The 26,044-nt window shown below is 40.9% G+C and overlaps 1 protein-coding gene across 3 annotated transcripts in view; it reads right to left on the reverse strand.

Moving 5' to 3' along the window:
- The window catches only part of ADGRG6 (adhesion G protein-coupled receptor G6), a 513,628-nt gene that overhangs the window by 87,368 nt on the left and 400,216 nt on the right, over positions 1–26,044 (reverse strand). For all 3 annotated transcript variants that reach the window (XM_069235130.1, XM_069235132.1, XM_069235131.1), the window contains exons 12-16: positions 21,469–21,530; positions 20,265–20,481; positions 18,482–18,647; positions 10,195–10,335; positions 3,170–3,295 (exon numbers count right to left, since the gene is read on the reverse strand). In XM_069235130.1, coding sequence (XP_069091231.1) covers positions 3,170–3,295; positions 10,195–10,335; positions 18,482–18,647; positions 20,265–20,481; positions 21,469–21,530 — 712 coding nt within the window. The remainder of the gene's footprint in view (positions 1–3,169; positions 3,296–10,194; positions 10,336–18,481; positions 18,648–20,264; positions 20,482–21,468; positions 21,531–26,044) is intronic.

Consider the following 26,044-nt stretch of genomic DNA (forward strand, 5'->3'; position numbering starts at 1 on the left):
AGCTGCACCCTGTCACTGCACTCAATTCCACTGCACTCTACTCTGCATCACTGTACTCTATGTCACTGCTATCTACACCACTTTACTCAACTGCACTCTAACACTCTACTCTGCAACACTGTACTCTGTCATTAAACTCTATGCCACTCTACTCTGCACTACTATACTACACTCTATTCCACCCCATGGCGCTATACTATACGCTGCACCACTCTATGATGCTCTACTCTGCACCACTCTATGCCACTTGACTCTACTCCACTGCACTCTATACCACTTGACTCTACTTTGTGCCACTGCTCTCTGCATCGCTTAACTATACACCACTCCACATCACTCTACACCACTCTACTAGATGCCAATGCACTCTAAGGCCCTGCCCTCTATGCCACTCTACTCTGTGCCACTCCACTCTGCACCACTGCACTCTACTATACACAACTCTAATCTATGCCACTACATTCTATGATGCTGTATTGTATGCCCCTGAATTCAATGCCACTTCACTCTACACCATTATACTCTGCAACACTTTATGGCAATGCACTCTCTATGCCACTCCACTGTATGCCACTCTACATGACTCCACACTATGCCACTTGAATGGACGACACTCCCTGCCACTCCACTCCACAACACTCTATTCCACTCTTTGCTTTTCCATTCTATGACACTCAACTTGACTCTTCTCTACACAACTTTTAGCCAAGGTGAACAGAAGCCATGCTGGTGAACACCATGTTTAAAACACATTGACAAAGCCAATAGCTTTTGCATAGGCGAGACTCATTGGCTTTGCCAATACTTGTTCTCTGAAGACAGTTCAAGTTCCAAATGTTTCCAGTCTGTCTTCTGGCAGCACGAAGTGGCTAATAAGCGGCTCAGTTCATCTAAGGCTTAAGAATTATCCCCACTGAGGATTCTACAAGGATAACTCTGCTGTCTTGTAGAATAAACAATTGATAAGAGGTTGTAATATTCCTGTTCTGTTTTGATGATTACACATTCTTCACCTCCTCCGGATGTTATTACCTTATTTCCTTAGGTGCAATAACTTGTAAATCATTCTTACAATTTTTTATGTTTCCTTTCCTGAGCCATACATTTATTCTCTCTTCGACTGTTCGTAATTCTGTTACGTCAAATCTTACGTCATCCGTTCTCCTCATGCAGGGTTCACGTCTTGAACTCACCCAAGTTTAGGAAGATGGTGTGCCAGGGGTGGCTGTGGGATATTAGACTCGTCTCTGCGTGTAAGCTGCATCCTTTTTAAGGACGGGGGCCAGTTATAGAGCGTTACAACTTTACGCTCTCTCTCTTCCACTTCTGGGACAGTGCGTTCCTTAAAAGAACCCTTGAAGAATCCATTAAAAACTGTTCTCACAAATGGGAAGCTGATTTGCGCACAAGGAACTTGAGGGGACAGGTCTGCTGATTAACGGGGTAGCTGTTCCAGCTTCGTCAGTAAGTGCCCAGAAGGTTATCGCGCAGGTCAAGGCGCATTTTGCGTCAGACACTGCAGGAAATGCTATGAGATACCCTCTGTGCACATTCGCAGGAGTTGTTGCCAATGATTCAGGAAACAATGTCTGCCAGATGCAGTCTGCTCCTGCCTACGAGTATCCTGCGCCTTGATGTTGCTTACCTTCATGCAACACAACTTGAAAGACTTTAAAAACTGAACTTCACAAAAGTTTAACTGAACAACAGCATCAAAACAATTGCGGAATGGAAAGCAAGCACAAATCCAGTTGCACCTGTTTTTTATACTGGTATTTCTAGATTCTGTTGTAGGGCACATTTAAGTGCCCCTAGCGCCATTCTAATGCCACATTAGCGTAATTTTTTGACGATAATGTGGCGTTAAATGGCAAAAAAAGCTGCGCCATATTTACAGAGGCGCAATGCATGCATTGCGCCACTTTGTAACACTTTGCCCTACATTATGCCTGCGCCAGGCATAATGTATGCAAAGGGGGCGTTCCCCCGTTACAGACGGGGGGGCCTAAAAAACAGCACAAGGAAATATAAGAGATTTCCTTGCGTCATTTTTTCGGCACTTTTAAGGCCTGCTCAGAGCAGGCGTTAAAAGGGGGCATGCCACTGAATACAATGGGCCTCTATGTACTCTGCAGCAATAGCGCCAATATTTTGGCGCTACTCCTGCAGAGTACATCAATAACGTAAAAAAAAAAACTGCACTATTGCCCTGTATCCTGCGCCATGGTGCGCTGTATTTTAAGTAGAGGGGCGCTAAATGGCGCACGAAAAGTGGCGCTGCACACACTTTTCTTAAATATGCCCCTGTGAGTTTTGTCAAACGCTTCAGCTGCCAGGAGGGATTGCAATGTGAGGGTGCTATCGGATATGGAAGTTTAACCTCTGCCCAGGATACCGTGTGAGAAGCAGTTCAAAAACACCATACAAGTTTATAGAAAATCACAATGCAGTGAGCAGGGATTTTTTTTAACTTGACAGGCTCTCACATTGTGTTGTGCGCCTTACCGGAGACCCCCTGTTCGCATTTTTGAAGCCTGATAGCAACGCCTCGTGGTTTCCTTTTCCCGAGGCCATGAAGTGAAAACCTTTGAGCTGGGCAATATTTACGCGTTTTTGTCAAGAACTTTATTTGTTAGAGGTTTCTGCCTCCTGTAGACGGCACTAACTGCTGTTGATTGTCCCAGACAAAGGCAACTTGGATATAAGTAGCTACAAACAATGGAGCACTGTGCTCGATGGGTGTTTTACAGTCGATAGAGATTAAGTGAAAAGGGGGCGAGTGTGACTGTAGTTTCAAGGGTGGGATTTACACTGTTGAGGAGAAGGATGCTGAACTGAGGCCTCTAAGGAATGTCATGTCTTCGAGAGCTGGGGATGAGGGGAGAGATAACTCTTCAGACCTTGTTCAGCAACCGAGCTTGGACAAGAACAAGTCAAAATGGCTTGGAATATGCAGTTCCCTGCCTGAAGGAAAACATTAAAATGAGCCATCATGCAACTCAAAGAAAGTGTGGATAAAGCAGGAAACGCACAAAATTATACGGCATAACTGTGCATGACTCACACTGCATGTAATGTGCTTTCATGAGATAAATGCAGGGTATTATCTAGAGCGGCCTGAAGCAGCTCTGGCAATAGTGCCCTAACATATCGTGAATTCTGACCTCACCTGTGCTTTCAGGTGCTTAATGGTGATCCTGACATCTTCTTGAAGATCCCGAACAGTAACGTTTCCAATACTGCATGCCACCACGAAACTGACAAACTCCTGCCCGGTTCCATTGATTTGGGCATCCTTTTACAAAGAGAGAACAAAAGAAGCTCAAATACATTTCCAATAATTAAACAGATGAAACATGCTTTTGAAAACGTGTACATAAACAAATCCTAATAGCTGAAATGCAACCACTCTGCGAGCATAATGTTTATAAACCTCTCTGGGCAATCTGCCTTCGCCTTTATTAACTAGCAAATTTCAGCACCACCAGAAGGGAATTTGCAGGGGTCATAGCCAGAATGACTTCTACTAATGACTCAGACGGCAAACAACGCTACTCTATATGGCACACAATGCCGACTGATAAGGGGTCATTTAATTAGATCGCTTCCTTAACAAATAATGAACTAGTTTTCTTTATCTGATAGGCACACAAGTCCCTTATTAAAAATGACTGTGTAAACAACTGATATTGCTTTTTGTGTTTTGCGTGCTAGTGTCAAATAGACGTAGGCACACAGCAGAATCATGCAACTCAAGGAGAGAACCAGCTGAACATGGCAGCCTATGCATGGAACACCAGGGGCAGATTTAAATGGGCTGTTAGGCTCGAAGCACGGAAGAGGTACTGAGGAATATTGTCTCCTAGCCTTTAGTGAATTGGTGACAGAACAGCTGAACCTTGTTAGTTTCGACATGCGACTGAAGGTCCTGTTCCCTGTCATCTTACACGACCATCAACATGCTTAGGAGCTATAATTCATCTCCATCTCATGTCATCTTGTCAGCTGCAGGGCACAGAGGTCCGGAGTGTGAGGAATTTGTGTGAATTCCTATTACATCATTATGTAAAATTTTGGAAAATGTAAGTGAAATGCAAATCTGGCATTTTGCCTATTTCTAGAGCACAGAGTGCACAAGGATGAACTTTACGCTGGCAAAATAGTGCAAAAATACACAAGGCCACAAATAAGAGCCACTTGTTCTGTCTGTTCGCAGTCTTCCGATGCACCCGCGACAGGCTTTTTTCACACAAGCAACTCTCAACTACACCATGTGGCGTAATGACACAATTTCATATACAATTGTAACATGAAATCTAAATAGCCTTTCTTCAGTTCGATATGCATGGGGTTGCAATGTATACATTTAGGGCTTGATTAATAGTTGGGAGGAAATGAAACTTCTTCCAATTTACAATTTCACTGGGTGTGGAAATTCCACTGCTAGGTATTCTTCTAGACTGAGCTTTTCTTCTAGAATTTTGAGATGTTTTCATTACAGTCCACTTTGAGTTAGCCCCTTATCTTCTTGAAAGGCCTTGCGGGAGACATAAGGGGCAGACTGCATTGTCAAAGCAAATTCAAAGTTAAGTCAAGGGCTTACATTTCAAATTTGATAGCACTTCCACTATAAGATGGTTCATAACAATTCTAAATGCAAAAAACATACTGCATTCAATCTTTTAACTGAATCTGGAGGTCACACACTGGAACTGCTGTGAACTTGAATATGGACAATGCAAATTCTTTAAATGTAATCTTTGCTGAAAATTTGTTGTAAAAGGTCGAACAAGTTACACATATGGCTGTTACAGACAAGCTGTATCTAACTGTAGTACCGTTCCCCTTTACGTTTCCACAAGCAACTGCTTTAATAAGGAATGGGTGAAATTCTTCAACTAAGCCTATACCTACTTCAGCGCCCTTTTAATTGAGTTTGTCACAAATGTAAAGAGGTTGTTTTAAAAATGCCAAAATAACTTCTTAAAGTATTTTTTATGCAAGTGATAACCCTTAAAAACCTATAGTTAGTATGAAAATTGTTCAGCAAAAATGTTAACAAATCACAACTTTTTTGTAGTGTTCTTTTAATTTACTCTACTTTAATTAAACTTAAGAAATGTGCGTATTTGGGTGCCACAAAAAAAATGTTAATGTTTATCTGTCCTCATGCTATGCACACGCGTATATCTCAATAGAACAATGACAGATGCATCAAATTTACGAAAGTTGAGGTGCAAGAATCCCTTCCACAACCTCCTTTGGATACTCAAGAAGAAGGTACTAGAATTCTCCTGGGCAAACAAAATATGAGATGATTCGACAAAATCCCAAAAAATAGTTTTGATAAATTGTATACTCAAATTCAACTCTACTAGTAAAGCATTTGAATGAATTTTCGAAATGTGAATTGATATGGGTATAGATTTGTGGGGTATTTGTGCAATAAATGTATGAAAACACTGTTATGTGCATTATTGGCTGAATTTGTGAACGAACTTGGAATTTGATCACACATGTGATTGTTAAATTTCCTCAAGCATTGATATTGAAAGATAAAGGCACAGTTTAATATATTTCAGACAGCCATGGACGTCTGCACATGTTCCCTTCAAAGAAATTCAAGGCTCATGCCAGAAGCCTTGCTTTGTGTCCTTCCTAAAAAAACAGACGTTTACTCAATGACCCAGCCATCTTTCCAGGGAAAGGGATTTTTTTACGTTTCCTTTATTTGTGAAAAACACTGAAAGTCTTCCTTCCTAATCCACTTGTGTGTGAGGAGCTGCCTGTCCTGATTACTCTCATAGTTCCCTGAAGGTGTCAGGCATTGCCAATGTATGTGCTTCATCATGTTGCTCTGCTTCCGGCCCTTGGTTTTACTTGCGTATTTGGGAAATACCAATCAGTCATAAGATGGGCTGGAATGTTTGGCATTTGCGTTTACATACTTGTATCATGCAGTTAGCTCGTGGAACCTGAATTATGTAAAACAAGAAAGTGCATACAACGTGATGTGGTAAAAGGTGGTGACGCGTGACATGGTGAACTGAAAGAATGAAGAACCTAGGTCCAGGAAAGTAGGATGCTAACCAGATTTTGAGGACAGCCACTAACTATGTAAATGAGTTCCATTTCGATTCTTTGCTTGTAATAATAACACATTGTGTTTTTTAAACAGCACTTCATACCACCCATCTGGCTTCCACCGCGCTATAAGTAGCAGGTGTTAATAATGCTCTTTTTTGCAGAAATCAGAGCTTTCATCCCATTTTAACGCGGTGAGAGGATGATCGTACACGCTTGTGTGTCTGTTTGACTTGAAAAGATTAAAGTTAGAGCTAACTGCGCCAACATTACACATAGGAGATACTGTCCCTGTTTGCATCATGACACACCTTTAAAGTACCCTGACAGTCATAAACAGGGACACAGGCCCTATTGCAGTAAATGTGCTGCTCAAAGAACAGCCAAGAACCTGTGCCTCCCCTGGAGTCAGCTCATTAGTAAAAGGCAAACTGGCTACTTGAAACCACTAGTTTAATCTGCCTTACACTGTGCTGACTGCAACTGGGCCTGCGTTTGAAAGTGGGACAGAGAACCCTTTATAGAGGACTCAAACATTAGCATTGTTTAGCACCTTTTCCACAGCAATGAGTAATTGCATGGTTGTGTGTTCACCTATAGCACGGTTTTTCACACCCTGTGTGCAGTGGTTTGCAGTGATTACTTTCATGCACCGTGTATATTTCCCATGTTTTTAATTTAAATTCAACTTACTATTCTTCTCCTACATAGGCCACCCATAACTGAGCTAATTCTCAGGTAGGCCCAGCGTGTATTATAACCGTGCTGTTCACTCTTAGCTTAGGAAAAGCACACACCCTATATATAGGAGGGATCCCAGGCCCTGACGAATGCCCCACACCAGTTTGGCTAGATGAGTGGGCAGAAACATGTTGGACATTAGGACTAGGGTGACACAATGAATCATTACACTCAATAGTGTCCCATTTGTGTTTTTAACCTTACCAACAAACACCACTATCAAAGGTGTAAGACACACTGATGATTTGTTAGGTAATTTACCTTATAGTTCCACTCAACTGGATCCCCACTTTATCCAGAGAGATATCATTTCAGCACTCCCTTCAAATTATTTTAACAACGAGGTTGATTCTGCTGCCGTGGTACCATCCTACCTTGGTGGGGATAGGTGGTCAAATGATGAAGCATGACACTAAAATGTGAGTGAGACCACCTATTACGTAAGGGGAACCCCCCCCCCAATAGAACACGGCTACCACTACCATACCTCACACCTAAATTAGATCACTACATCTGTGATCTGATGACTAGCTGAACAGGCCTGACTGGTCTGTCCACTAAGTTTCCCATACTCTTTGTGTTGTTGATTCTTTTTTCAGGGAGGTAGTATGCGGACCAGATCCTCCCCTATCTATCTTTGTGTGTAAAACACTTTATAGACCTCTGCAGTGAGTAAGTGCAGTTGCCAGCGGGGAGATGTTTGGAGGGCCACAGAACCCTCCAAACCACATTCTAAGGCACCCCTTTAGGGCTGCACTGAGTTTGAATCACCTATTTGCGGTGCACTGTTAGTGAGCCTCCCGGTAGCTCCTTTGCCTCTGATTCATACCTTTAATACAGAGAAGGTATAGATGAAATAGTGTTTCCTCATATGCAAGGAGCCAGACCCCATCAAATGATGAATCGTCCCCTTGAAATCATGCTGGTACTATCTATATTACAGAGGGGACCACACAAGTGTCCGCAGCCCCTACTAGAATACTAAACAAACCCGGGTTCAAGGGCCTCCCACGGACTGAAATAAAAACATTAAGATGATAGGTGCTGTTTTGTACTCATAACTTTACTTTAACTGTGTGTTTTTAAGTGGCATATTCATGAAGGTATGGCTATGACATAGGGAATACTGCTAGTGAGCTCATGTATTAATGTGCAAAGCCGGGGCAGGAACACATAGAATAGTGTGTAGTTTTACGGACCACAAGTGATAAGTGTTTTAATAAACTAGAACATGTTGAGTGATTGTCTTTATTAAGCACTTGAGAATGGTTGTGTTATCCATTGTTAATCTGTGCAGGTGGACAACTGATAGTATGTTAGAATAGCGTTGACAAAAATATTGTCTGGCAGAAGCAATGTGTACTAAATATTGTTTACAAAAAAAAATACTTTTGGGAGTAGAATTTAAGATATTAGCTCCAAATGGGCAATCTTTTTGCAAACGATATTTAGGACACAACATTTTTGTCAAACTATATAAAGACAAACATACACTAGAACTAAAACAAACTGTTTCAATAATTTAAAAAATAGAATGAGTGCCTATAGTGCTAGAAGCATTGTGGTATCATTGGTTAATTTTAGCTGCAAGGTGCATCAACGTGTAGGAGTATACTTTGTAGTGGATTCATTGGCTGATGAAGCTGCCAAATCTGCAGTTGTTGCAGTAACTGTGGCTGCAAAAACTCGTTCTTATGCGAGGGTGGATGAAGAAATGTTGGCTGTTGCGAACACTTCAGCTGATGACATGCCTTTACTAAAAGTATACCTAACAAAATATTGCAGCCACTTCAGGGCCCAAAACATTCTAAAACAGCAAAGATGTTGAACAGTGTAGCAGCACATAAACAGATAAGGGGAAAGAGTTGAAGTGTAAAACACAATATTATTATGCCTATAGGTGCCAGTTCAGCAGTGGGCAGTTGGTACCAGTATAGGTGCAAGTAGAATGGATATGTTTTTGGTAATTTTCTGAAGGATAATTTGAGTTCTCAGATGCTTGGGAAGAGCGTCCCACTTTGTGTTGCTCATCCCAGAGAAGGATTGATTTAAAGCTTGAGTTTATTTGAATTTGGGTTTTTGCAGCAGGAGACTCCTTACTCTCCTTTATCCTGAGACAATTGATGTATGAGCTGATAGACAATGGGACTTCTTTAGAGTTTGGTCGATGGAACACTCATAACCATGACAAATGTCCTCTCTGCCTTAATACAAGTACATTGTAGCATATGGCGCTTGCAAGTTGGCGGACAAGATATTTGTCACATTTTGATAGAGAATCCCACCTGACAAACTATAAATCAGGCCTAACAATCTCTATCACCTGCTCCCCAATATCTTCCATGGAGTTGCCCAGGCAAACATTATCTGCCCACAAGCTAATCAGAATTCAGCAGTCAGATTGTGGATGCTGAGCTAGTCTCACTACTAGATAATTAACCACATACCATCAATTTAAAGAACTTTCAAGTTCACAGACCTAGATTCTTCTTTGAACAAGGCAACATCACCAGATGGATGAGTAGTTTTGTGATAAACATGGATGGTGGACGTCTGTGGTTGTGGGGGACTAATGAAAGCATCCTGACTGGTGAAACATGGGTGTTCTTCATGAATTGGTTCAAATAGTCTCAAGTGAATTAAACTCTCCTCATTGCTTAATAATGAAATCTGCAGAAATAAAGTCCTACTTTCTTCTACTGCAGATTGAGTTTCCGGTACGAGAAAACAATTGAGAAATTAGAAAATATTATTCTCTTTCAAACCAGAAGTTACTCATTTTTTGGACTCATGACAGAGACTGCAAGAACCATTTAGGCCTGATGGGTGCCTTTTACATGCAAATTTAACACGAAGATCAACCGCACATTAACCCTACTTTCAATTTCAAATGTATCAATGTATCTATTTTTAAGAAGCATGCTTGTGTTGACAACATCGGTGACTATGCAAGTATGTTCTTCATCTTTACCTTAATAGAGGTAGGCAAACCTTTCAAAGATTGCCCACATGTTTGTGAAGTTCTTTAATCTTCATCAAGCTCCTGACAAATTATCAAGCATAAAAGTTGGTTAAAAAACACACTAAAGTCTATTTTTAAAGGCAATGCCTAAGGCTATCAACATAAATATGGATAACTATTTTTAGCAAGAATACCATGCCTCTTTGTACAAGAAGCACTGCCCTCAGGTCAAAGTTATGCGATGAACACAAACCTTGATACTTTGTGAACTACACAACTTCGCACAATATTTACGTGACGAACATTAATGCCTCAGATATACAACTATGTGTTGCCAAATTGGGGACGCACTCTATCATGCTTTGTAAGTAGTTCAAAAGTGCACATTGAAATGCAGATACTCTTACCTGGAACAGTCCCTTCTTTTTGAAGAAAGTAAACTGAGCTCTGGATACCACATCCAAATCAGATGGATGCAACGTTGTCAATAAACTTGAAGGCAGGACCACAGAAGCCAAGGAATTTGACTGAGGGCTCCCCATGTCAATCTGTTTAAAACACACGAAAAGGAATTAAACATTCATCTCACCTTAGCCTAAGTCACCAATACTTAAGTGTTTGGAATTTATCGTATGCTGTAACTAATGCTTATTCTGACATTTTTGGGGAATGGCGTGAATATTGGTGACACCAAACTCTGCATGTCCCAAGACCGAGTTTTTTAAACCCTTGTTAAGGGCCGGCAGGTTTGGCATACTGAAACTTAACAAAGGGTGTGGACTTTATGAAATATATTTAATGGTAATTACTGGATGTGATCAACATGGCACCACTTATAATTAATTGCAATCCCTGCACTAACACGTTTGTTCCGGGATCACACATTAACAGGCCAGCTGTAATCAGCCTGTAGTTGCTAAATGTTCAATATGTATTTCTTACATAATCTGACAATTGTTGACATCTAAAATTCAGAAAAAATGAAGCAAAGCAAGCCAACACAATCAAGTACACAAACCAAAGAAAGATCTTTATATGTACTGATCATCTTAAACTTCTTTCTAAGCAAAACGGTGACAAGTTGGCAGCTCCAGAGGTAAGGAGACAGGTATTATACTAGTCATGTGTTTTTTTTATCCTGGAGGAATTAGGATTTTTACTTTTCTGTTAGGTTTGGTTGTTCCTCCTCAAATGCTCAGATTAGTCCATCACAATGACAGTAAAGCCATCTAACTGAGATATAACGTGGGAGGAAGGAGTTTAAATGCGATATGCATGGCACAGAATAAGACAGAAAAGAAGCAAAGGAAGGAGTTGAAGTATGATAGGAACAGGCACAAATGAAGTCAGTGCAGAAGAGAGACCCAGAAAGAGAGAGAGAAGGACAAAATGAAGATGTAAAACATATGAAGTGTATTTATCAATTTCTCTCTCAAGATTAACATGGGCAGTAATTCCAAGCACCTATGATTACTTAGAACACTGGAAATTTGGGACTACCATTAAAGATAAAAAGCGCCAGAACTCCAGTAATGGCTACCACAGACCTCCTCTTTCAACATTCCTTTGTAGAGCATTGTCCACTCACAAATGCACACATATACTTACATCCATGCACATGCATACTCCCTCGCATCCATTCACAAGCACACAAACACTCACACACCAATCACAAGCAAAGTTACATGCACACACAGAACACACATGCAGATAACCCTCCATTTATGCATACACACCAACATTCAACAATCACTGGGCGGTGGCAGAAAATTCGGGTGGCGGGAGAGAGAAGACGAAAGGCCTCAGTGGTTCCTGTGGGCTTCGGGGAAGGAAGGGACACAAAGAAAACCTCACCACCTCCTCTCGTTGGCTGATCTTGTCATGGCCCCGCAAAAGAGAGGTGGACCTTTCCTAACTCCTCACAGAGTTGGGGTAGGGTCAGTGAGACGCAGAGACCCCCTCCCACTCTGTGACGCGATGTCTACGATACACATCCAGCCTGGGCACTACAGGTCTTAAAAGTGAGGCTCCTAGGGCTGATTCTACCAGAGATTCTCCACCTTGGCTCAGGCTAAAAGGTGGCTGTGCGATACACATGCAAAGCACCAGGCAGCCTGACCATGATATAGTGAGTGTTTGCTAAGCTAACCTTTATTCAGCCTGACAGACACTCATTATGATTTGGAAAAGGGAGGGGTGGAGCCCCAGACCCCTTAAAGGAGAGCTGCTCCTGCACCTACTCTAATACACTGTACAGGTCTCTCCCACTGTGAGTTTGGTCTGACAATATAGGCCTAAAACAAAGTGCACCTCATTGTAAGGGATGATGGGTCAATACTATACTTTGACAATGTTTTTTTTTTCTTTTAATTCCGTAACCTTTTTAAATCATTGTAGTTAGCCCTGTATTCTCCCAACGCAAAGTCACTGTGGAGCTGAAAAGATATCTGAATACTGTAAGGGTCTGTGTAATTACGGCAATACAGCAACATACCATTCCAAACAATAATTATGGCAAGGGTCACAAAGAACTCTAGGAAAACATAGTCCATCACCAAAAATCAGGATTCAAATCGGCAAGAGGGTTTTAAACCACTAACAGACACTTGTGAGACCCTCCTTACAAACCAGGAAAAAAGACCAATTGTTAGACCTGACATCCTTAGGGTGGTCTTACCCCAGACTTTTTTGCCCTTACTTCCTGTTTTGTTGCTGTAACTTTTTGTTGGTCTTAGGACTCTGAGCAATTTACCACTGCCAACCAGTTCTAAAGTGCATGTGCTTCTCCCCTTAACATGGTAACACTGGTAACTCCACAACTGGCATATTTAATTTTCAAGTAAGTCCTTTGTAAAGTGGTATAGCATATACACAGGCCTTGCTGGCTTGACCCCTGTTCTTCCCCAGGTCTCAGAGACATCGAATACCTTGTGAGCAGCTACCTGGATCCTGACGCACCGATCACCACAAGCTCCGTGGGTGGCATATTTGGGATTTGCTGCATGGTTCATCTAAGACCTGCTCTCCTCTGGAATGTCTTTCTGTGCAATTGGCCGTAGTCGGAGAGCGGCGCACACCTGCCCTGTTCGTCCCTCTTCAGGAGAAGGGGAACATCCTTGCTGCAATCCTCCGCTGTGGAGCGCAACGTGTCGCTGCACCCTACCCTCAACATCGGCCTGGTCCGAGGACCCCACCGACATGTAGAGTGCACCCTTCTGGCCCTCTCCGAACACTACAGTTAGAGAAGCCCCACCTGGTTGTCCAGCAACAGTAATGTGCTGTGCGCGCCTGTTCCTCACCAGATCTATGAGTGGCGCTCCAGCCCAACTCTGCTCTCCGCTGCAACCTCTTCACTCACCAGGTATTTCCCTTTGTGTCGAGCCGCAGTGGTGCAATCCTGGATTCAACTTGGACCCACGCAGTCCCAACATTTCCTCGTTACTCTGCCTGCAGTGAAGTGAACGTATTTTTTGCACAAGTACCATAAAGGATCTAAAACAAGCCCCCTGTAAACGACGGCTTTGATATATTCTAAAAATGAATATCTCTCAATATACTGATTGGATTTATGTTATTTTGGTCTTGATGTATTCAGATAAACCTACTCTTTTTTTCTAAACTGGTGTGGGGTCTTTGTGTGGTGTTTTCACTGTGATTGTTGCATGAATGTTGAACACATACTCTACATATTGCCTTCTAAGTTAAGCTTGCCTGCTCTGTGCCAAGCTTTAAGTTGTGTATTTGACTTACCCTGACTAGGACTGTGGTCCCTATTTGGCCAGGGTGCATACCGCTGCCAACTAGAGACCCAATTTCTAACACCAACCAACAATGTTCATTGTCCTCAAACTCAACGATATCTATGACATGGAGGTCCATCAACTACTACTACTTGATCGAATTCAGGAGTGGAAGGAAGTGAGTATCACTACATTTCTTAGACATAACTTCTTCTGGATGAAGAAAAGTTTCCTTTCCTTGAACAAACTAGAATCTGGAAGGACTAATCTTACCTTTCCCATGGACCCCACTTCTAGCATTTGCAGTTTCATCATAGGGTCCACGACAAGCGATAGAAGGTCCTCATGAATTAACAACATTTGAGCATATCACATTTACCTTTCATCTACTTCCAGTACATCAAATTATCCAGTTTAAAATTTTGGGCACCATGCACAAAAACACAAGACACTGAACTGCCCGTTACCTTTTGAAATTAGCATTAAATTACACACTCCTCAGAAATCTCAAAAGCAATATACTACCCTAATATTCCATGACAAGCCAAGAAGGAAAAAGATGGAGAAAGAATGCTCAGGGAACTTGGATTTCATTTTTGGAAGGTTCTTTCCCCAACCCTGAGATATCAACCAAACTTCAGCTACCATTTTGAAAGAAGACTTTGGGCTGTACAACTCAAAATGAGATGACCTGGCCTCTGAATACCTCTGCAATGGCGAAGTTGGGAGTTTCCGACTATCTTTTAAAAATTACTGTGAGATTACATTCCAACAATTATGTCCAAGTTAAATGTTGGCCACAGGGCAAATTGACAGACCCCATTCTGGTAATTAGGGGAGTGAGACATGGGTGTGTGTTGGCTCAACTCTCTTCCTCTTGTACATCAATGACCTGGTATCCCAGCTTGGAAAATGAGAGGGTGACCTAGTCTTCCAGGGGTTAAGACTCCAGCCCTCCTGTTTGCAGATGATACCATATTGCTATCTAAATCCTGGCGATCCAGAAGTTTCTGGGCTGAACTGGGTCATTCTGTAGGCAGCAGGGCTTGAGATCAACCCAAGCAAGACTAAAATTATGGTCTTTAATACTTGTTTGACCTCTCGCCCTAACCCAACCCTTAATGGTGTGCCACTGAAGAGGGATTCTGTGTTTGATTATTTAGGGGTCATGCTCACAGAATGCTTTGATAACCCCTCAACCTCTCGTCAAGATATGCAGGCTCAAGCTGGGGCAATACTGTGGGGGCATTTTGAGGGCCCATCGTTCCTCCTCATTACACCCAGTGTGACCAGCCCTTGAAATTTATAAAACCCAGACTTTAGGGGCCACTTTATATGGTGGGGAGCTTTGGGGGTTTCACAATATTAAAACCCTAGAGCTGACAGAAAACAGTTTTTTGAGATGTTTAAATAATCTCCCTGTCAGTACCCCGCTTGTGCCTTTTGGGCTGGATTATGGTTTGCGACAAATCAATGATATAGCTGGGTTAAGACCATTCCTATATTGGCGGAGACTCTGGACGGTTCCTGAGCTCATGCATTTTCGTGAGGCCTTAGAAGATGTTTTGAAACAGCCCAGTGCCTGTAGGAGTGCCTGGCTTGGGTCACTGAAAGCTTGTCTGGGCCAGACTGGGTATGAGAATCTATGATCCTCTCCTGCTGATATAATCTCAGTATCTAGGTCAGAACTGAAGGGTGCTTAATGTCACTACATTGATAATTTACATCTGCATACCTCTAGGGTTGGTTCCCTTACTGCATCTTTTTTGGAGTTTAAAGTGGACTGCCATTCTGAAGAGTTCTTGGAGAAGATTGAACCTGCCCATGCAAAGACTTTATATGTTAAATTTCGTATGGGAACTTTAACCTTTGGTTCTTTTGCAGCGAAGTGGAAATGCTATCCTGGTGATCTGGATCGGTTCTGTCCAGTCTGCCCACAGGTAGTAGAAACACCTGAACATGTTTTGCTATTTTGTCCCGTCTACCAAGGAATTAGAAAGAGTTAGATTTTACCAGTCTCTTGCAATCTGAGGCTTTGGAATTTCAGGACGTGTTTTAGAGTATTACAGAGTGATACTAGGCAGTTTATTTTCTTTGCCTTTTCCTGGTTTCTGTTGTATATGTGGAGGCTTAGACAGAAACTATTGTCCAGCTGAGGGACTGGGACTAGTAAATTGCACCTCCCATTTTTATTTATCTGTTTCTTTAAATTATATTGTTTTTAACGTTTTTATTTTAGTTTTTCTAAACCTTACTTGCTGGTAATTTTTATGAAATGAAAATTGTTGTACAGTTGTATTTATTGTTTCAAAATATTTTTCTTTATTATATTTTAAACACGCTATTGTATGAATGTTGAACCAAAATAAAGATATGACTGAGTGATATCTGCAACACTAAGGGCTAAGTAAGGGTGGATGAGTTACTCTGTCACAACGGTGAGGGATGTCCCATTCGCCGAAATCTAAATCCCATAGGATATAATCGGATTTAGATTTCGGTGGACAGGATATCTGTCACTGTTGTGATGGAGTAACTTGTCTGCTAATATCTAAATCAAGCCCTAAGTCTCATCAGAACTGTGACTCTCTTTCAACCGGAGGAATGATTGTGCTGCAACTAAGGAACACTGGAACTGGCACTGAACCATTCAGGTACCAGCAGCACCACCATTGAGAAGAAAACGCCCTCCAGGACCAAATGCATGGGGTATTTGTGGTACTTGTAATATCTGACCCACAGTACCAAGAAGAAGAACTCTGAAACGGTTCAGTTGGAACTTATTATAGTGATGACATTTACAACCACTACCTAAATGAACACAAAGTTAGTCTCTTCCCAGCACAAATGCAAAAGAACAGCAGGTGCACCAGTCCATCTAAAGCCCACTCATGTAAACTGAATACATTAAAGGCCACAGAAAAAGGTGTTTGCATGCCACAATATCAGCTTGTACAGTCCAAAATGGCTAGTATACATACAAGCGTAAATACTAAGGAATACACTTGAGCAATAATTCGTTTTTTTGAATATTCAAACCATCTCTGCTCACAGTTGATTTTTTGTTTTTCTGAAATGCTGACTGAGTAACTGCAATTGTTGAAACAAGCTTTTTGCAGTGTTGGAGTATGTTACAATACAGTGAGATACGCCAAGTGTAGGCCTTTATTACTAGCACCGACTAAATGGGTCACCGGCTCATCATGGTGCCTGTGGCTGTCAAATGACGTTCTGGATTCTAACACTGATATCTTGTAGAACATGCACTTCCCCTGTTCACAGGAGGTTAGCAGTGGCAGTCATTTTGGCGACCAGGCTTATTTTCCGTCATCAAACTTTAGCCAAGAACAAAAGAAAGACAGCAGAGAAGAAAAAGAAAGAGGACTAAAAAGATAGGGACAAAGTGAGAAAGGGAAAAAACAAGAATAAAAAATAACTCACAAGAGTGAGATGAAGTGATAGGAAGTGCCAAAAGGTGGAAGAAAGAGGCATGAGGTGCAATCTAGTCTTCTGATATACACTGAACCCTGCACGTACTGTGTTTTTACTAACCAAGCATGGCTCATTCAGTGAACTGCATGGCTACCTCCACCAGTACCATTCACATATGTATGCGATTTGCAGCAGTCCACTGCTTATGCACCCCTTGGCACTACAACGACCTTGAGTGTTTACTTTGAACTTGCCTTGCATATATGGTGAAAGTGAAATTTCCTTTGCGAGCGCTGCCTACACCAAACAATGTATAACTAACAAACCAAGCCTGGTCTCTCTGCTTCATGATTATAAACGTGTCAATCTCTCGCCTCGGGGGCACGAGATCCTCTTATCAGCGCTCGCAGCTTCCGCGTTAAACAATTTATGGAAGAAACAACAAGTGTGTATTAGAATGAAGGCCGAGTTTCCTTTCCTCTGTTAATCGCCTCGCTAACCTGAAGTTCACGTAAATGCAACTCTGTCTGGAACCTATTTCAGAGGAGTGCACAAAAAAACATACGTAGTCGTGTGATGATAAAGGCCCAAGAAAAACAAGTGCCTTTGACCTGTGAGGGTGGGCCGCCATTTCTCAGCTATGTCTCATAAGCAATGAGAAAGGAGTAGTGAGGCTAGATAAGTCGGCTTTACCGAATTTCAGATAGCGCCATCGTGTGATTTTAATGAAATATTCCTCAGTTATTTCACCTTGGTACTTGACAGAAAAGTGACATGACAACCCTGTGCTAGAATCACGAGATGACTCAATGTCACTACAAAACAATGTTGTCAGTCTTGGACTTTAAACAACAAATGCATTCTGCTAGTTGTGATGTTTTGCTTCAGTTGCACCAATTTGATTAAAGCACAAGGCGACAACGATTTGCAAAAAGAATGCTCGAGACTGAAAACAGGCTGTAAGCCGTTTGGTGCGTAGTTTGCGGGTACCAGCATTTTGCCTCCCTAAGACATATACCAGTGCTTGAATCATTGGAGTACTGAGCTAAATCCTCTTGAGACAGAAATAGCGGATCTCGCTGGTGTGCTTCAAACAGCTACAGGAGTTATGTGAAGCAAAATGGATTACTCCTTTATGATATTGCTTCGTAATGCATCTTAATATACATTTTAATTGACAACAGGAAATATGGGAAGAATGACACAGCTGAGTGGCAACTTGAGAGGGGTTTGATGTATGAATGTTCACTCAGTAAAGTACCATGAGTAACAGAGGCGACTTCACACATCTCTATTGATGATTGATGACATCACGAGTTTGTGACCTTGCCCCACCCCTAGCACTTCCTGTCTGATGCCAGGAGACTAGGGGAAGGGCAAGTAGTACTTTCTACAGAGAGAGCACCTCATACACTTCAGTTCACTATGTGTTCTTACTTTGGCCTTCATGATCCCTGAGACTGGAACAATCATATGTAAGAGTCGTGAACAGAAAACAGAATGCAGGCACTTTGTGAAATACCTGCAAATCAGTGACATTGCTCTGCTGACCAGCACTGAAGGACGAACCATTGAATGAGGAGGAATTGAGATGAGAGACTCCAAGTGCCAGGTTCCGAGACACAATACTGACAGATGGCCCAGTGAACTGAATCTTCAAGGCCAAGGCATCAATGGTCTTTAGAGCTCTAAAACACAAAAGAAAACACAGACATCATGATTAAGGAACACTAAAGAGAAGAGTCAAACAAATTAGGAAAACACAACACTACTGTATTGGGAACGAGAAACAGAATAACATGACAATAGATATTGAAATTAGGGAGGTGTTTCTGCACATGCAAATTAGAATTGCTCCAATTGAGCTGAGTCGCTCACAAGCATTTTGGCACGCACAGTTGCAACAGCAAGTCATTTAAAATTACTTGTGAATGACTTCTGCAAGGACTTTGAATGAAGTCTAACAATATAATTGTAAGAAAAGTAAACACTAAGGAGCTACCTCAGGTTTGAAAGGATTCTGAAAGGACACATGGTGGACCAATAGCTGTAAAGTTTAAGTACATGTAACCTTACTACAAGTCCTTCACACTCTCAAAATGAAAATGGCATATTTAGTTTTAAGATGAATTGGATTTCAAACATATAGCAATAATTAAAAAATAGGACCTCCTAAATTTCAAGTCTGCAATGTAGCTACTGGTTGGTAAATTCATAGGAAATGATTCTCCTGTATAGACTGTCCCATGGGGACAGTAAAGTAACGTGTTAGGAGTTTTTTTACATCCTTATTGGCTTGATCTTCGACATCAGAAAGACTGAGGTCCTTCATTGGAGTATGCGGGTGGGTTTACAAATGCCATAAAATATAATACACTTGTAATATGGCAGACGGGACATTTAACAAAGTTGTTATTTTGGGCCAGATGTATAAAGGTTTTACCATTTGCAAACCCTTTGATTCGGAAAATTAGAGGGTTTGTGAACGTTAAAATCCTTTTAGTTATGTACTAAATGCATTTAGCAATCCTGATTTTATTTTTAGAATTGCTAAATGTGTTTAGAAATGGATATTGATTCTGTACCTGGAAGGGGTGCTTTACAGGCGTCCCTTCTAAATATCAAATCAGTACAATATGTAGCAATGTTTTGCAACCAAAATCCAGGTGCAAACATTGATATTTAAACGCCCCCCCCCATGTTGGGGAGGTACCCGTTCACCAACTGGAAGGTGTCAATTTGGGCTCCCTTCCCCTTTATGAATGTATACCAAAAATGCTTATTTAAGAGGAGTGGTCCGCAGGACCACTTCTCCTTTGACCGCTACTCCTCTTAAACAAACAAAAAGGAAAAAAGAATCCATTGCTTTTTAAATGCAGTCTCTTTTCCTTAAAGAAAAAGGCCTACATTAAAAAAAAAGTTTGCTTTATTAAAAAGCAACCACAGGCATGGTGGTCTACTGAACCTAGCAGGCCACCATTCTTGAACCACAGGCATGGTGGGTCTACTGAACCTAGCAGGCCACCATCCCTGTGATAGCTGTTTATCTCAGTGGGACACAATTTGGCCCTACTTAATTAATATTCATATTAGTGTACTGAGGTCGGTTCCCAACATACCCACAGGTTGCAAACTGCTGTGTACAGCCAGCCCAAAGTACCCATTCTGGTAAAGTTAAAATAACGCCCAATGTCATCATAAAATATCAGACTCCAAAGCTTAATAAAATCTGTCTCCAACTCTCCACACATCATAAGCAGCACGTCATATGTTTTAAGAAACCGAGACACATAAAAACCACTTACTCTGAGGAAGACTTTGAGAGTGCCTCATTTGAGCTGTTAAGGATGTTAGAAAACACATTTAAAACAGTGGACCCCAGGGAAGCATTGATTTCGGCGCCGTTCACAAGTTTCTTGAGTTGCTGTACAAAGGTGTCTACTTTTTCTTGCGTCAGCTCTTGACCGTCACCAGTGAGATTCAAAAGCTGGTTGGCTAATTCTTCCGGGTTTTCTAAATTATCTAAAACATACAAATATTGTGAGTGCGCATTTTGTTTTGTGTGTTATTAACCAATAGATCTGTTTTGACAGTTTTATTGATTATGTTCAGACGAGGTTAAGAGGGACAGCTCAGTCAACAAGTAAAAAGAAAAAAAAAGAAAAAAAAGAAGAAGGAAAAATGGAAGACAAGGCATGGATATAGATTCCAGTTGTAAATAAAAAAAGTGCAACAAAATCAAGTAGAAAATGTTCCCAAGTGTTGCAAGTGGTTTAACTTTTGGCCTGAATGCAGCATCAGCAGATCAATTGTTACCCCAGGGCATAATGAGTGACATTGAACTACAACTTCCATTCCTTTTCAAGGCCAATGAGCACAGCCAACGTTCACTTCCATCAACCATACAGGGGAGCTCATAGGTCTAATTACTGAACCTTTCATTCTAGATATTTTGTTCTAGATTTCTGAACATTTAATGCAATTACCTTGTTAACTGTACTGATTTAAAACAACTCGTTTTATATTATGTAACGTATCATGCAATAAACAAACCAAGTTTCCGGACTTTACTGTCTGTATTGCTTGTCAAGCAGCCATGCCAGATAAGGAGATAGGGTTCTTTCGTGATGGGGTGCTGTATTTTACTGGTTGGAAAGTTTACACAAACTTTACTATAATTCGTATGGCAATGTTTTCTGCCTAAACGATATGCAGTTTCCCTGCCATTAAACGTGGCACACATCATACAGATTATTGGTGGCATTTGTATACTTGATGACAGTCTCTTTGTAGTTTCTTGGTGGTTGATGTTCTCATGAGTGGAGCTATCAATATACTTCGCAGCTGAGTCGCCAAAGATTCATTATTTTCAACCTAGCAGTCAGTATCGGAGTCAACAAAACGCAGCTTATCCTCAAAAGTATATAACAAAGGACTTGTTGCATCGAGTATTTAAGTGAACAAATTCACTCTACAGAAACTGGATGGAGAAAGAAGAAAAACACTTACCGCTACAATTTGACAGATCAGGACTGCCCCAGGTAGGAGTGTAATTCCGTGGATCCAAAAAGCTGACAAAGAGAGCATATATGAATGTTCACTAGCTTTGTCTGTCACACAACTCTTTTTCTTGATTTACAATCAATTAAATTTGTCTGAGGTACACATTTTTTCAAATCAATTTAAGATTTAAAATCCCGCAAGTCAAAGTAAACACATGAGAGGAATATGAAGTGGAACTGGATGAACCCGACATTGTAACTAGTGGTGTGTGAAATAAATTGATAACTGCTGTCTTAGCTCAATTTCAGGACTTTTTCCCTTTCCGATCGTAGCCTTTGTAAACTTTATAATATTGGCAAAATGTTTTTAATAAAAAAACAAACTTAAAAAACTACCATAAGTAGGTGTTTGCTCAGGAGACCTTGAGGAAAAACAACATCTGCAGTCCATATTAAAAAGTGTGCAGTATAATGACTCGTTATCCAACCCTCCATGAGTTTCCACTGCTGCGGCATCAGTAACTATGGGGTGGGTGGTGGAGAGGAAAAAACGTGATTTCTGAGTTGTACCCTGAGGGTACCTTAAAAATTGAACTGTGAACACTGCACCTCGTTACCCTGATATTTATTTTTTCACCGAATGTCAGGCTGAAACACTTCATATCAGAGGATTTCTGGAGGATCCCATAATCTCAAAGTGGCCTTAGCTCCTTTTTCCATTTTGATTAACATGGGACTCGAAATAAGGCTATTACAGTGAAAATTGTGCTGAGAAAATTTGACAGCAAAATAATTTTAAGCTGTAAAGTACATTTTACTTGACAATGTAGCAATGTCAGTAGGGCCAAACAGAAAGTGTTTTTACAGTTGCAAATGAGTACCTGTCAAGCTCTTGACTTAAAATTGTAGATCGTGTTAAGTGTTTTACAAAGAAAATCCCATTAAAGTGACTAGCAAACTGTCCACAGTTTTAGCACGTTAAATTTGTTACTTCAAGTCCACAAACCCTATAGGATGGTGCCAGAATGATGTCACCGATGACGTATTTTAAAATGTCATGAGTGATGCAAAATGTGAGGTCATAAGAAGTGCATAGCAGGGCAGCAAGTTATAGTTAGCTAAGATAACAGGAAGTTTTGAGTGTTTTTTTGTTTTTGAACAATATTTTTGTATTATTTCAACACCTAACTATAACTTCACCATAACCTTTCTTTTTTTTCAGCAAAGACAGTGCACAACGTGGGATTGGCAGTCACCACTGTGTGTTTTAGTTAGGTCAGAGTTTCAATATGAAGAAAAGGTTTTATTTCATATTAACCTTTTGTGCTGTTTGATGAATCTGCACAAAAACGTCCCAAAAAAACCTCATTAACCTCGGCTCTTTTATCGAAAGTGTTAAGCTGATCCGTCAAGTGGGGCCAAGGAAAAGGGAGGGGTCTCAAAAGTGTGATTTTCCATGTTGATTCATAAAGGAAAAATGTGTTCTGCTACACAGAAAAAATGGTTGAATGGAATTACACCAAATTTGGAAAAAAGTTAGCACTTTACTCAGAAAGCGTGCTTTTTGTTATTTGCCGTAAATCGGTTGAGCTTTTTTCAAGAAATCAGCATTCAAGGAGGGGTCGGGTTGGGCATGAAAAGGTAAAAAATTAGGCATATCTTGACTGTTTACAGGAAAGTAGTCAGTTTTGATTGGCTGGCCACAACTTGAATAATATTTAGTGGCCACCATTATGGGACTCAGGGACATGGTCCCTGTGTCCTGAACATGAATTAAAAAAATATAAGTGACTGATGTAATATGTGAGGTCATAAGCAGTTCATCAGGGGAACACAAATTACAATTAATTTGCTATACTATAACTGGAATATATCAGTGCTTTGGGGGTTTTTAACACTAGCTTGTGCATCATTCCAACAACCTTAACATTACTTTAACCACTGTTTTTCCAGTTAACAATATATATACAGGGAGTGCAGAATTATTAGGCAAATGAGTATTTTGACCACATCATCCTCTTTATGCATGTTGTCTTACTCCAAGCTGTATAGGCTCGAAAGCCTACTACCAATTAAGCATATTAGGTGATGTGCATCTCTGTAATGAGAAGGGGTGTGGTCTAATGACATCAACACCCTATATCAAGTGTGCATAATTATTAGGCAACTTCCTTTCCTTTGGCAAAATGGGTCAAAAGAAGGACTTGACAGGCTCAGAAAAGTCAAAAATAGTGAGATATCTTGCAGAGGGATGCAGCACTCTTAAAATTGCAAAGCTTCTGAAGCGTGATCATCGAACAATCAAGCGTTTCATTCAAAATAGTCAACAGGGTCGCAAGAAGCGTGTGGAAAAACCAAGGCGCAAAATAACTGCCCATGAACTGAGAAAAGTCAAGCGTGCAGCTGCCACGATGCCACTTGCCACCAGTTTGGCCATATTTCAGAGCTGCAACATCACTGGAGTGCCCAAAAGCACAAGGTGTGCAATACTCAGAGACATGGCCAAGGTAAGAAAGGCTGAAAGACGACCACCACTGAACAAGACACACAAGCTGAAACGTCAAGACTGGGCCAAGAAATATCTCAAGACTGATTTTTCTAAGGTTTTATGGACTAATGAAATGAGAGTGAGTCTTGATGGGCCAGATGGATGGGCCCGTGGCTGGATTGGTAAAGGGCAGAGAGCTCCAGTCCGACTCAGACGCCAGCAAGGTGGAGGTGGAGTACTGGTTTGGGCTGGTATCATCAAAGATGAGCTTGTGGGGCCTTTTCGGGTTGAGGATGGAGTCAAGCTCAACTCCCAGTCCTACTGCCAGTTCCTGGAAGACACCTTCTTCAAGCAGTGGTACAGGAAGAAGTCTGCATCCTTCAAGAAAAACATGATTTTCATGCAGGACAATGCTCCATCACACGCGTCCAAGTACTTCACAGCGTGGCTGGCAAGAAAGGGTATAAAAGAAGGAAATCTAATGACATGGCCTCCTTGTTCACCTGATCTGAACCCCATTGAGAACCTGTGGTCCATCATCAAATGTGAGATTTACAAGGAGGGAAAACAGTACACCTCTCTGAACAGTGTCTGGGAGGCTGTGGTTGCTGCTGCACGCAATGTTGATGGTGAACAGATCAAAACACTGACAGAATCCATGGATGGCAGGCTTTTGAGTGTCCTTGCACAGAAAGGTGGCTATATTGGTCACTGTTTTGTTTTTGTTTTGTTTTTGAATGTCAGAAATGTATATTTGTGAATGTTGAGATGTTATATTGGTTTCACTGGTAATAATAAATAATTGAAATGGGTATATTTTTTTTTTTGTTAAGTTGCCTAATAATTATGCACAGTAATAGTCACCTGCACACACAGATATCCCCCTAACATAGCTAAAACTAAAAACAAACTGAAAACTACTTCCAAAAATATTCAGCTTTGATATTAATGAGTTTTTTGGGTTCATTGAGAACATGGTTGTTGTTCAATAATAAAATTTATCCTCAAAAATACAACTTGCCTAATAATTCTGCACTCCCTGTATATATATAACATTTTATTCTGGTAGACCTATTTGAGGTAGAGAATACAGCGTCTAAACTGGTGCTAAGGAAAATCCAAAAATTTTTGTTAAATCACAATTTTTGCTTAAAAAGCTTAGACAGCATGTAATCTGGCCTCACCAAATAAACATTAAATCACCTTTGCTAGCAAGGGGAGAAAACTATGGAGAAAGAAGAAGCTTAAAAATAGAAAGTTGAGGATCTTTCAGTACTGTAACATTTGAGTGCCAAAGCATGTTTGCCAAGAGGAATGGGCAAATATATTCGTCCAACTTGAATAAAAACTCTATGACAACTGTTTTATATTACCTCATTAATGAGGTCATCAATTAAGTCATTTGAGCTGTCATCAGAGTTGTCATTTGAACTTTCATAAGTCAGATGTCATTCGGGAGATCATCAAGGTGTTTAGGTTTTGTTTGTTCCATTATATAACTTTAACTATGTGTGTTTTCAGGGATACTTTGGATTTATAAAAAGTTAATTTCTTAGGAGCAAAAGAAATCCCAACCTCGCCTTTACAAAATAAGTCAGTAACTTTTTTTTATTATGACACTCTATATCCAACTTTCATGTTTTTATGTTCAATAATTCCAGTGCTCGGTACTGCACTGTGATTGACAGCAGGACATCCACTCAAGATTCTATGGGACCAACGCACACTGCATGTGGGTTGGCCACAGGATCTGGTGTGACCCTGCACCCAACCTCCTCTATAGCCAACTACCACTCCATTGGGACTGAATAAAGGCCTTACCCTGTGGATGGCCGTAACCCAACCATTTATGTGACTTATCTGTGTGTGAATGCAGCAGAGTGCAGCTGTCAGGCCATCACAAAAATAACTAAATAATAATGTCAAAACAATGCAAGGAGCAGGGGGCACTGCAAGATGAGGAACAAATAAGTCAACATCAGCAGTCTGGTAGTAGTGTGCTGCTGCTGGGCCCTTGTAAGAACTAAAATGAATAAATAAAAAATATAGGAGGCAGGTGAGGAGCAAGGGCAGTGATGCACTCTGGTGAAGTTCT

The sequence above is a fragment of the Pleurodeles waltl genome, chromosome 5, assembly GCF_031143425.1.
Source record: "Pleurodeles waltl isolate 20211129_DDA chromosome 5, aPleWal1.hap1.20221129, whole genome shotgun sequence".
Classification (NCBI taxonomy): Eukaryota; Metazoa; Chordata; class Amphibia; order Caudata; family Salamandridae; genus Pleurodeles; species Pleurodeles waltl.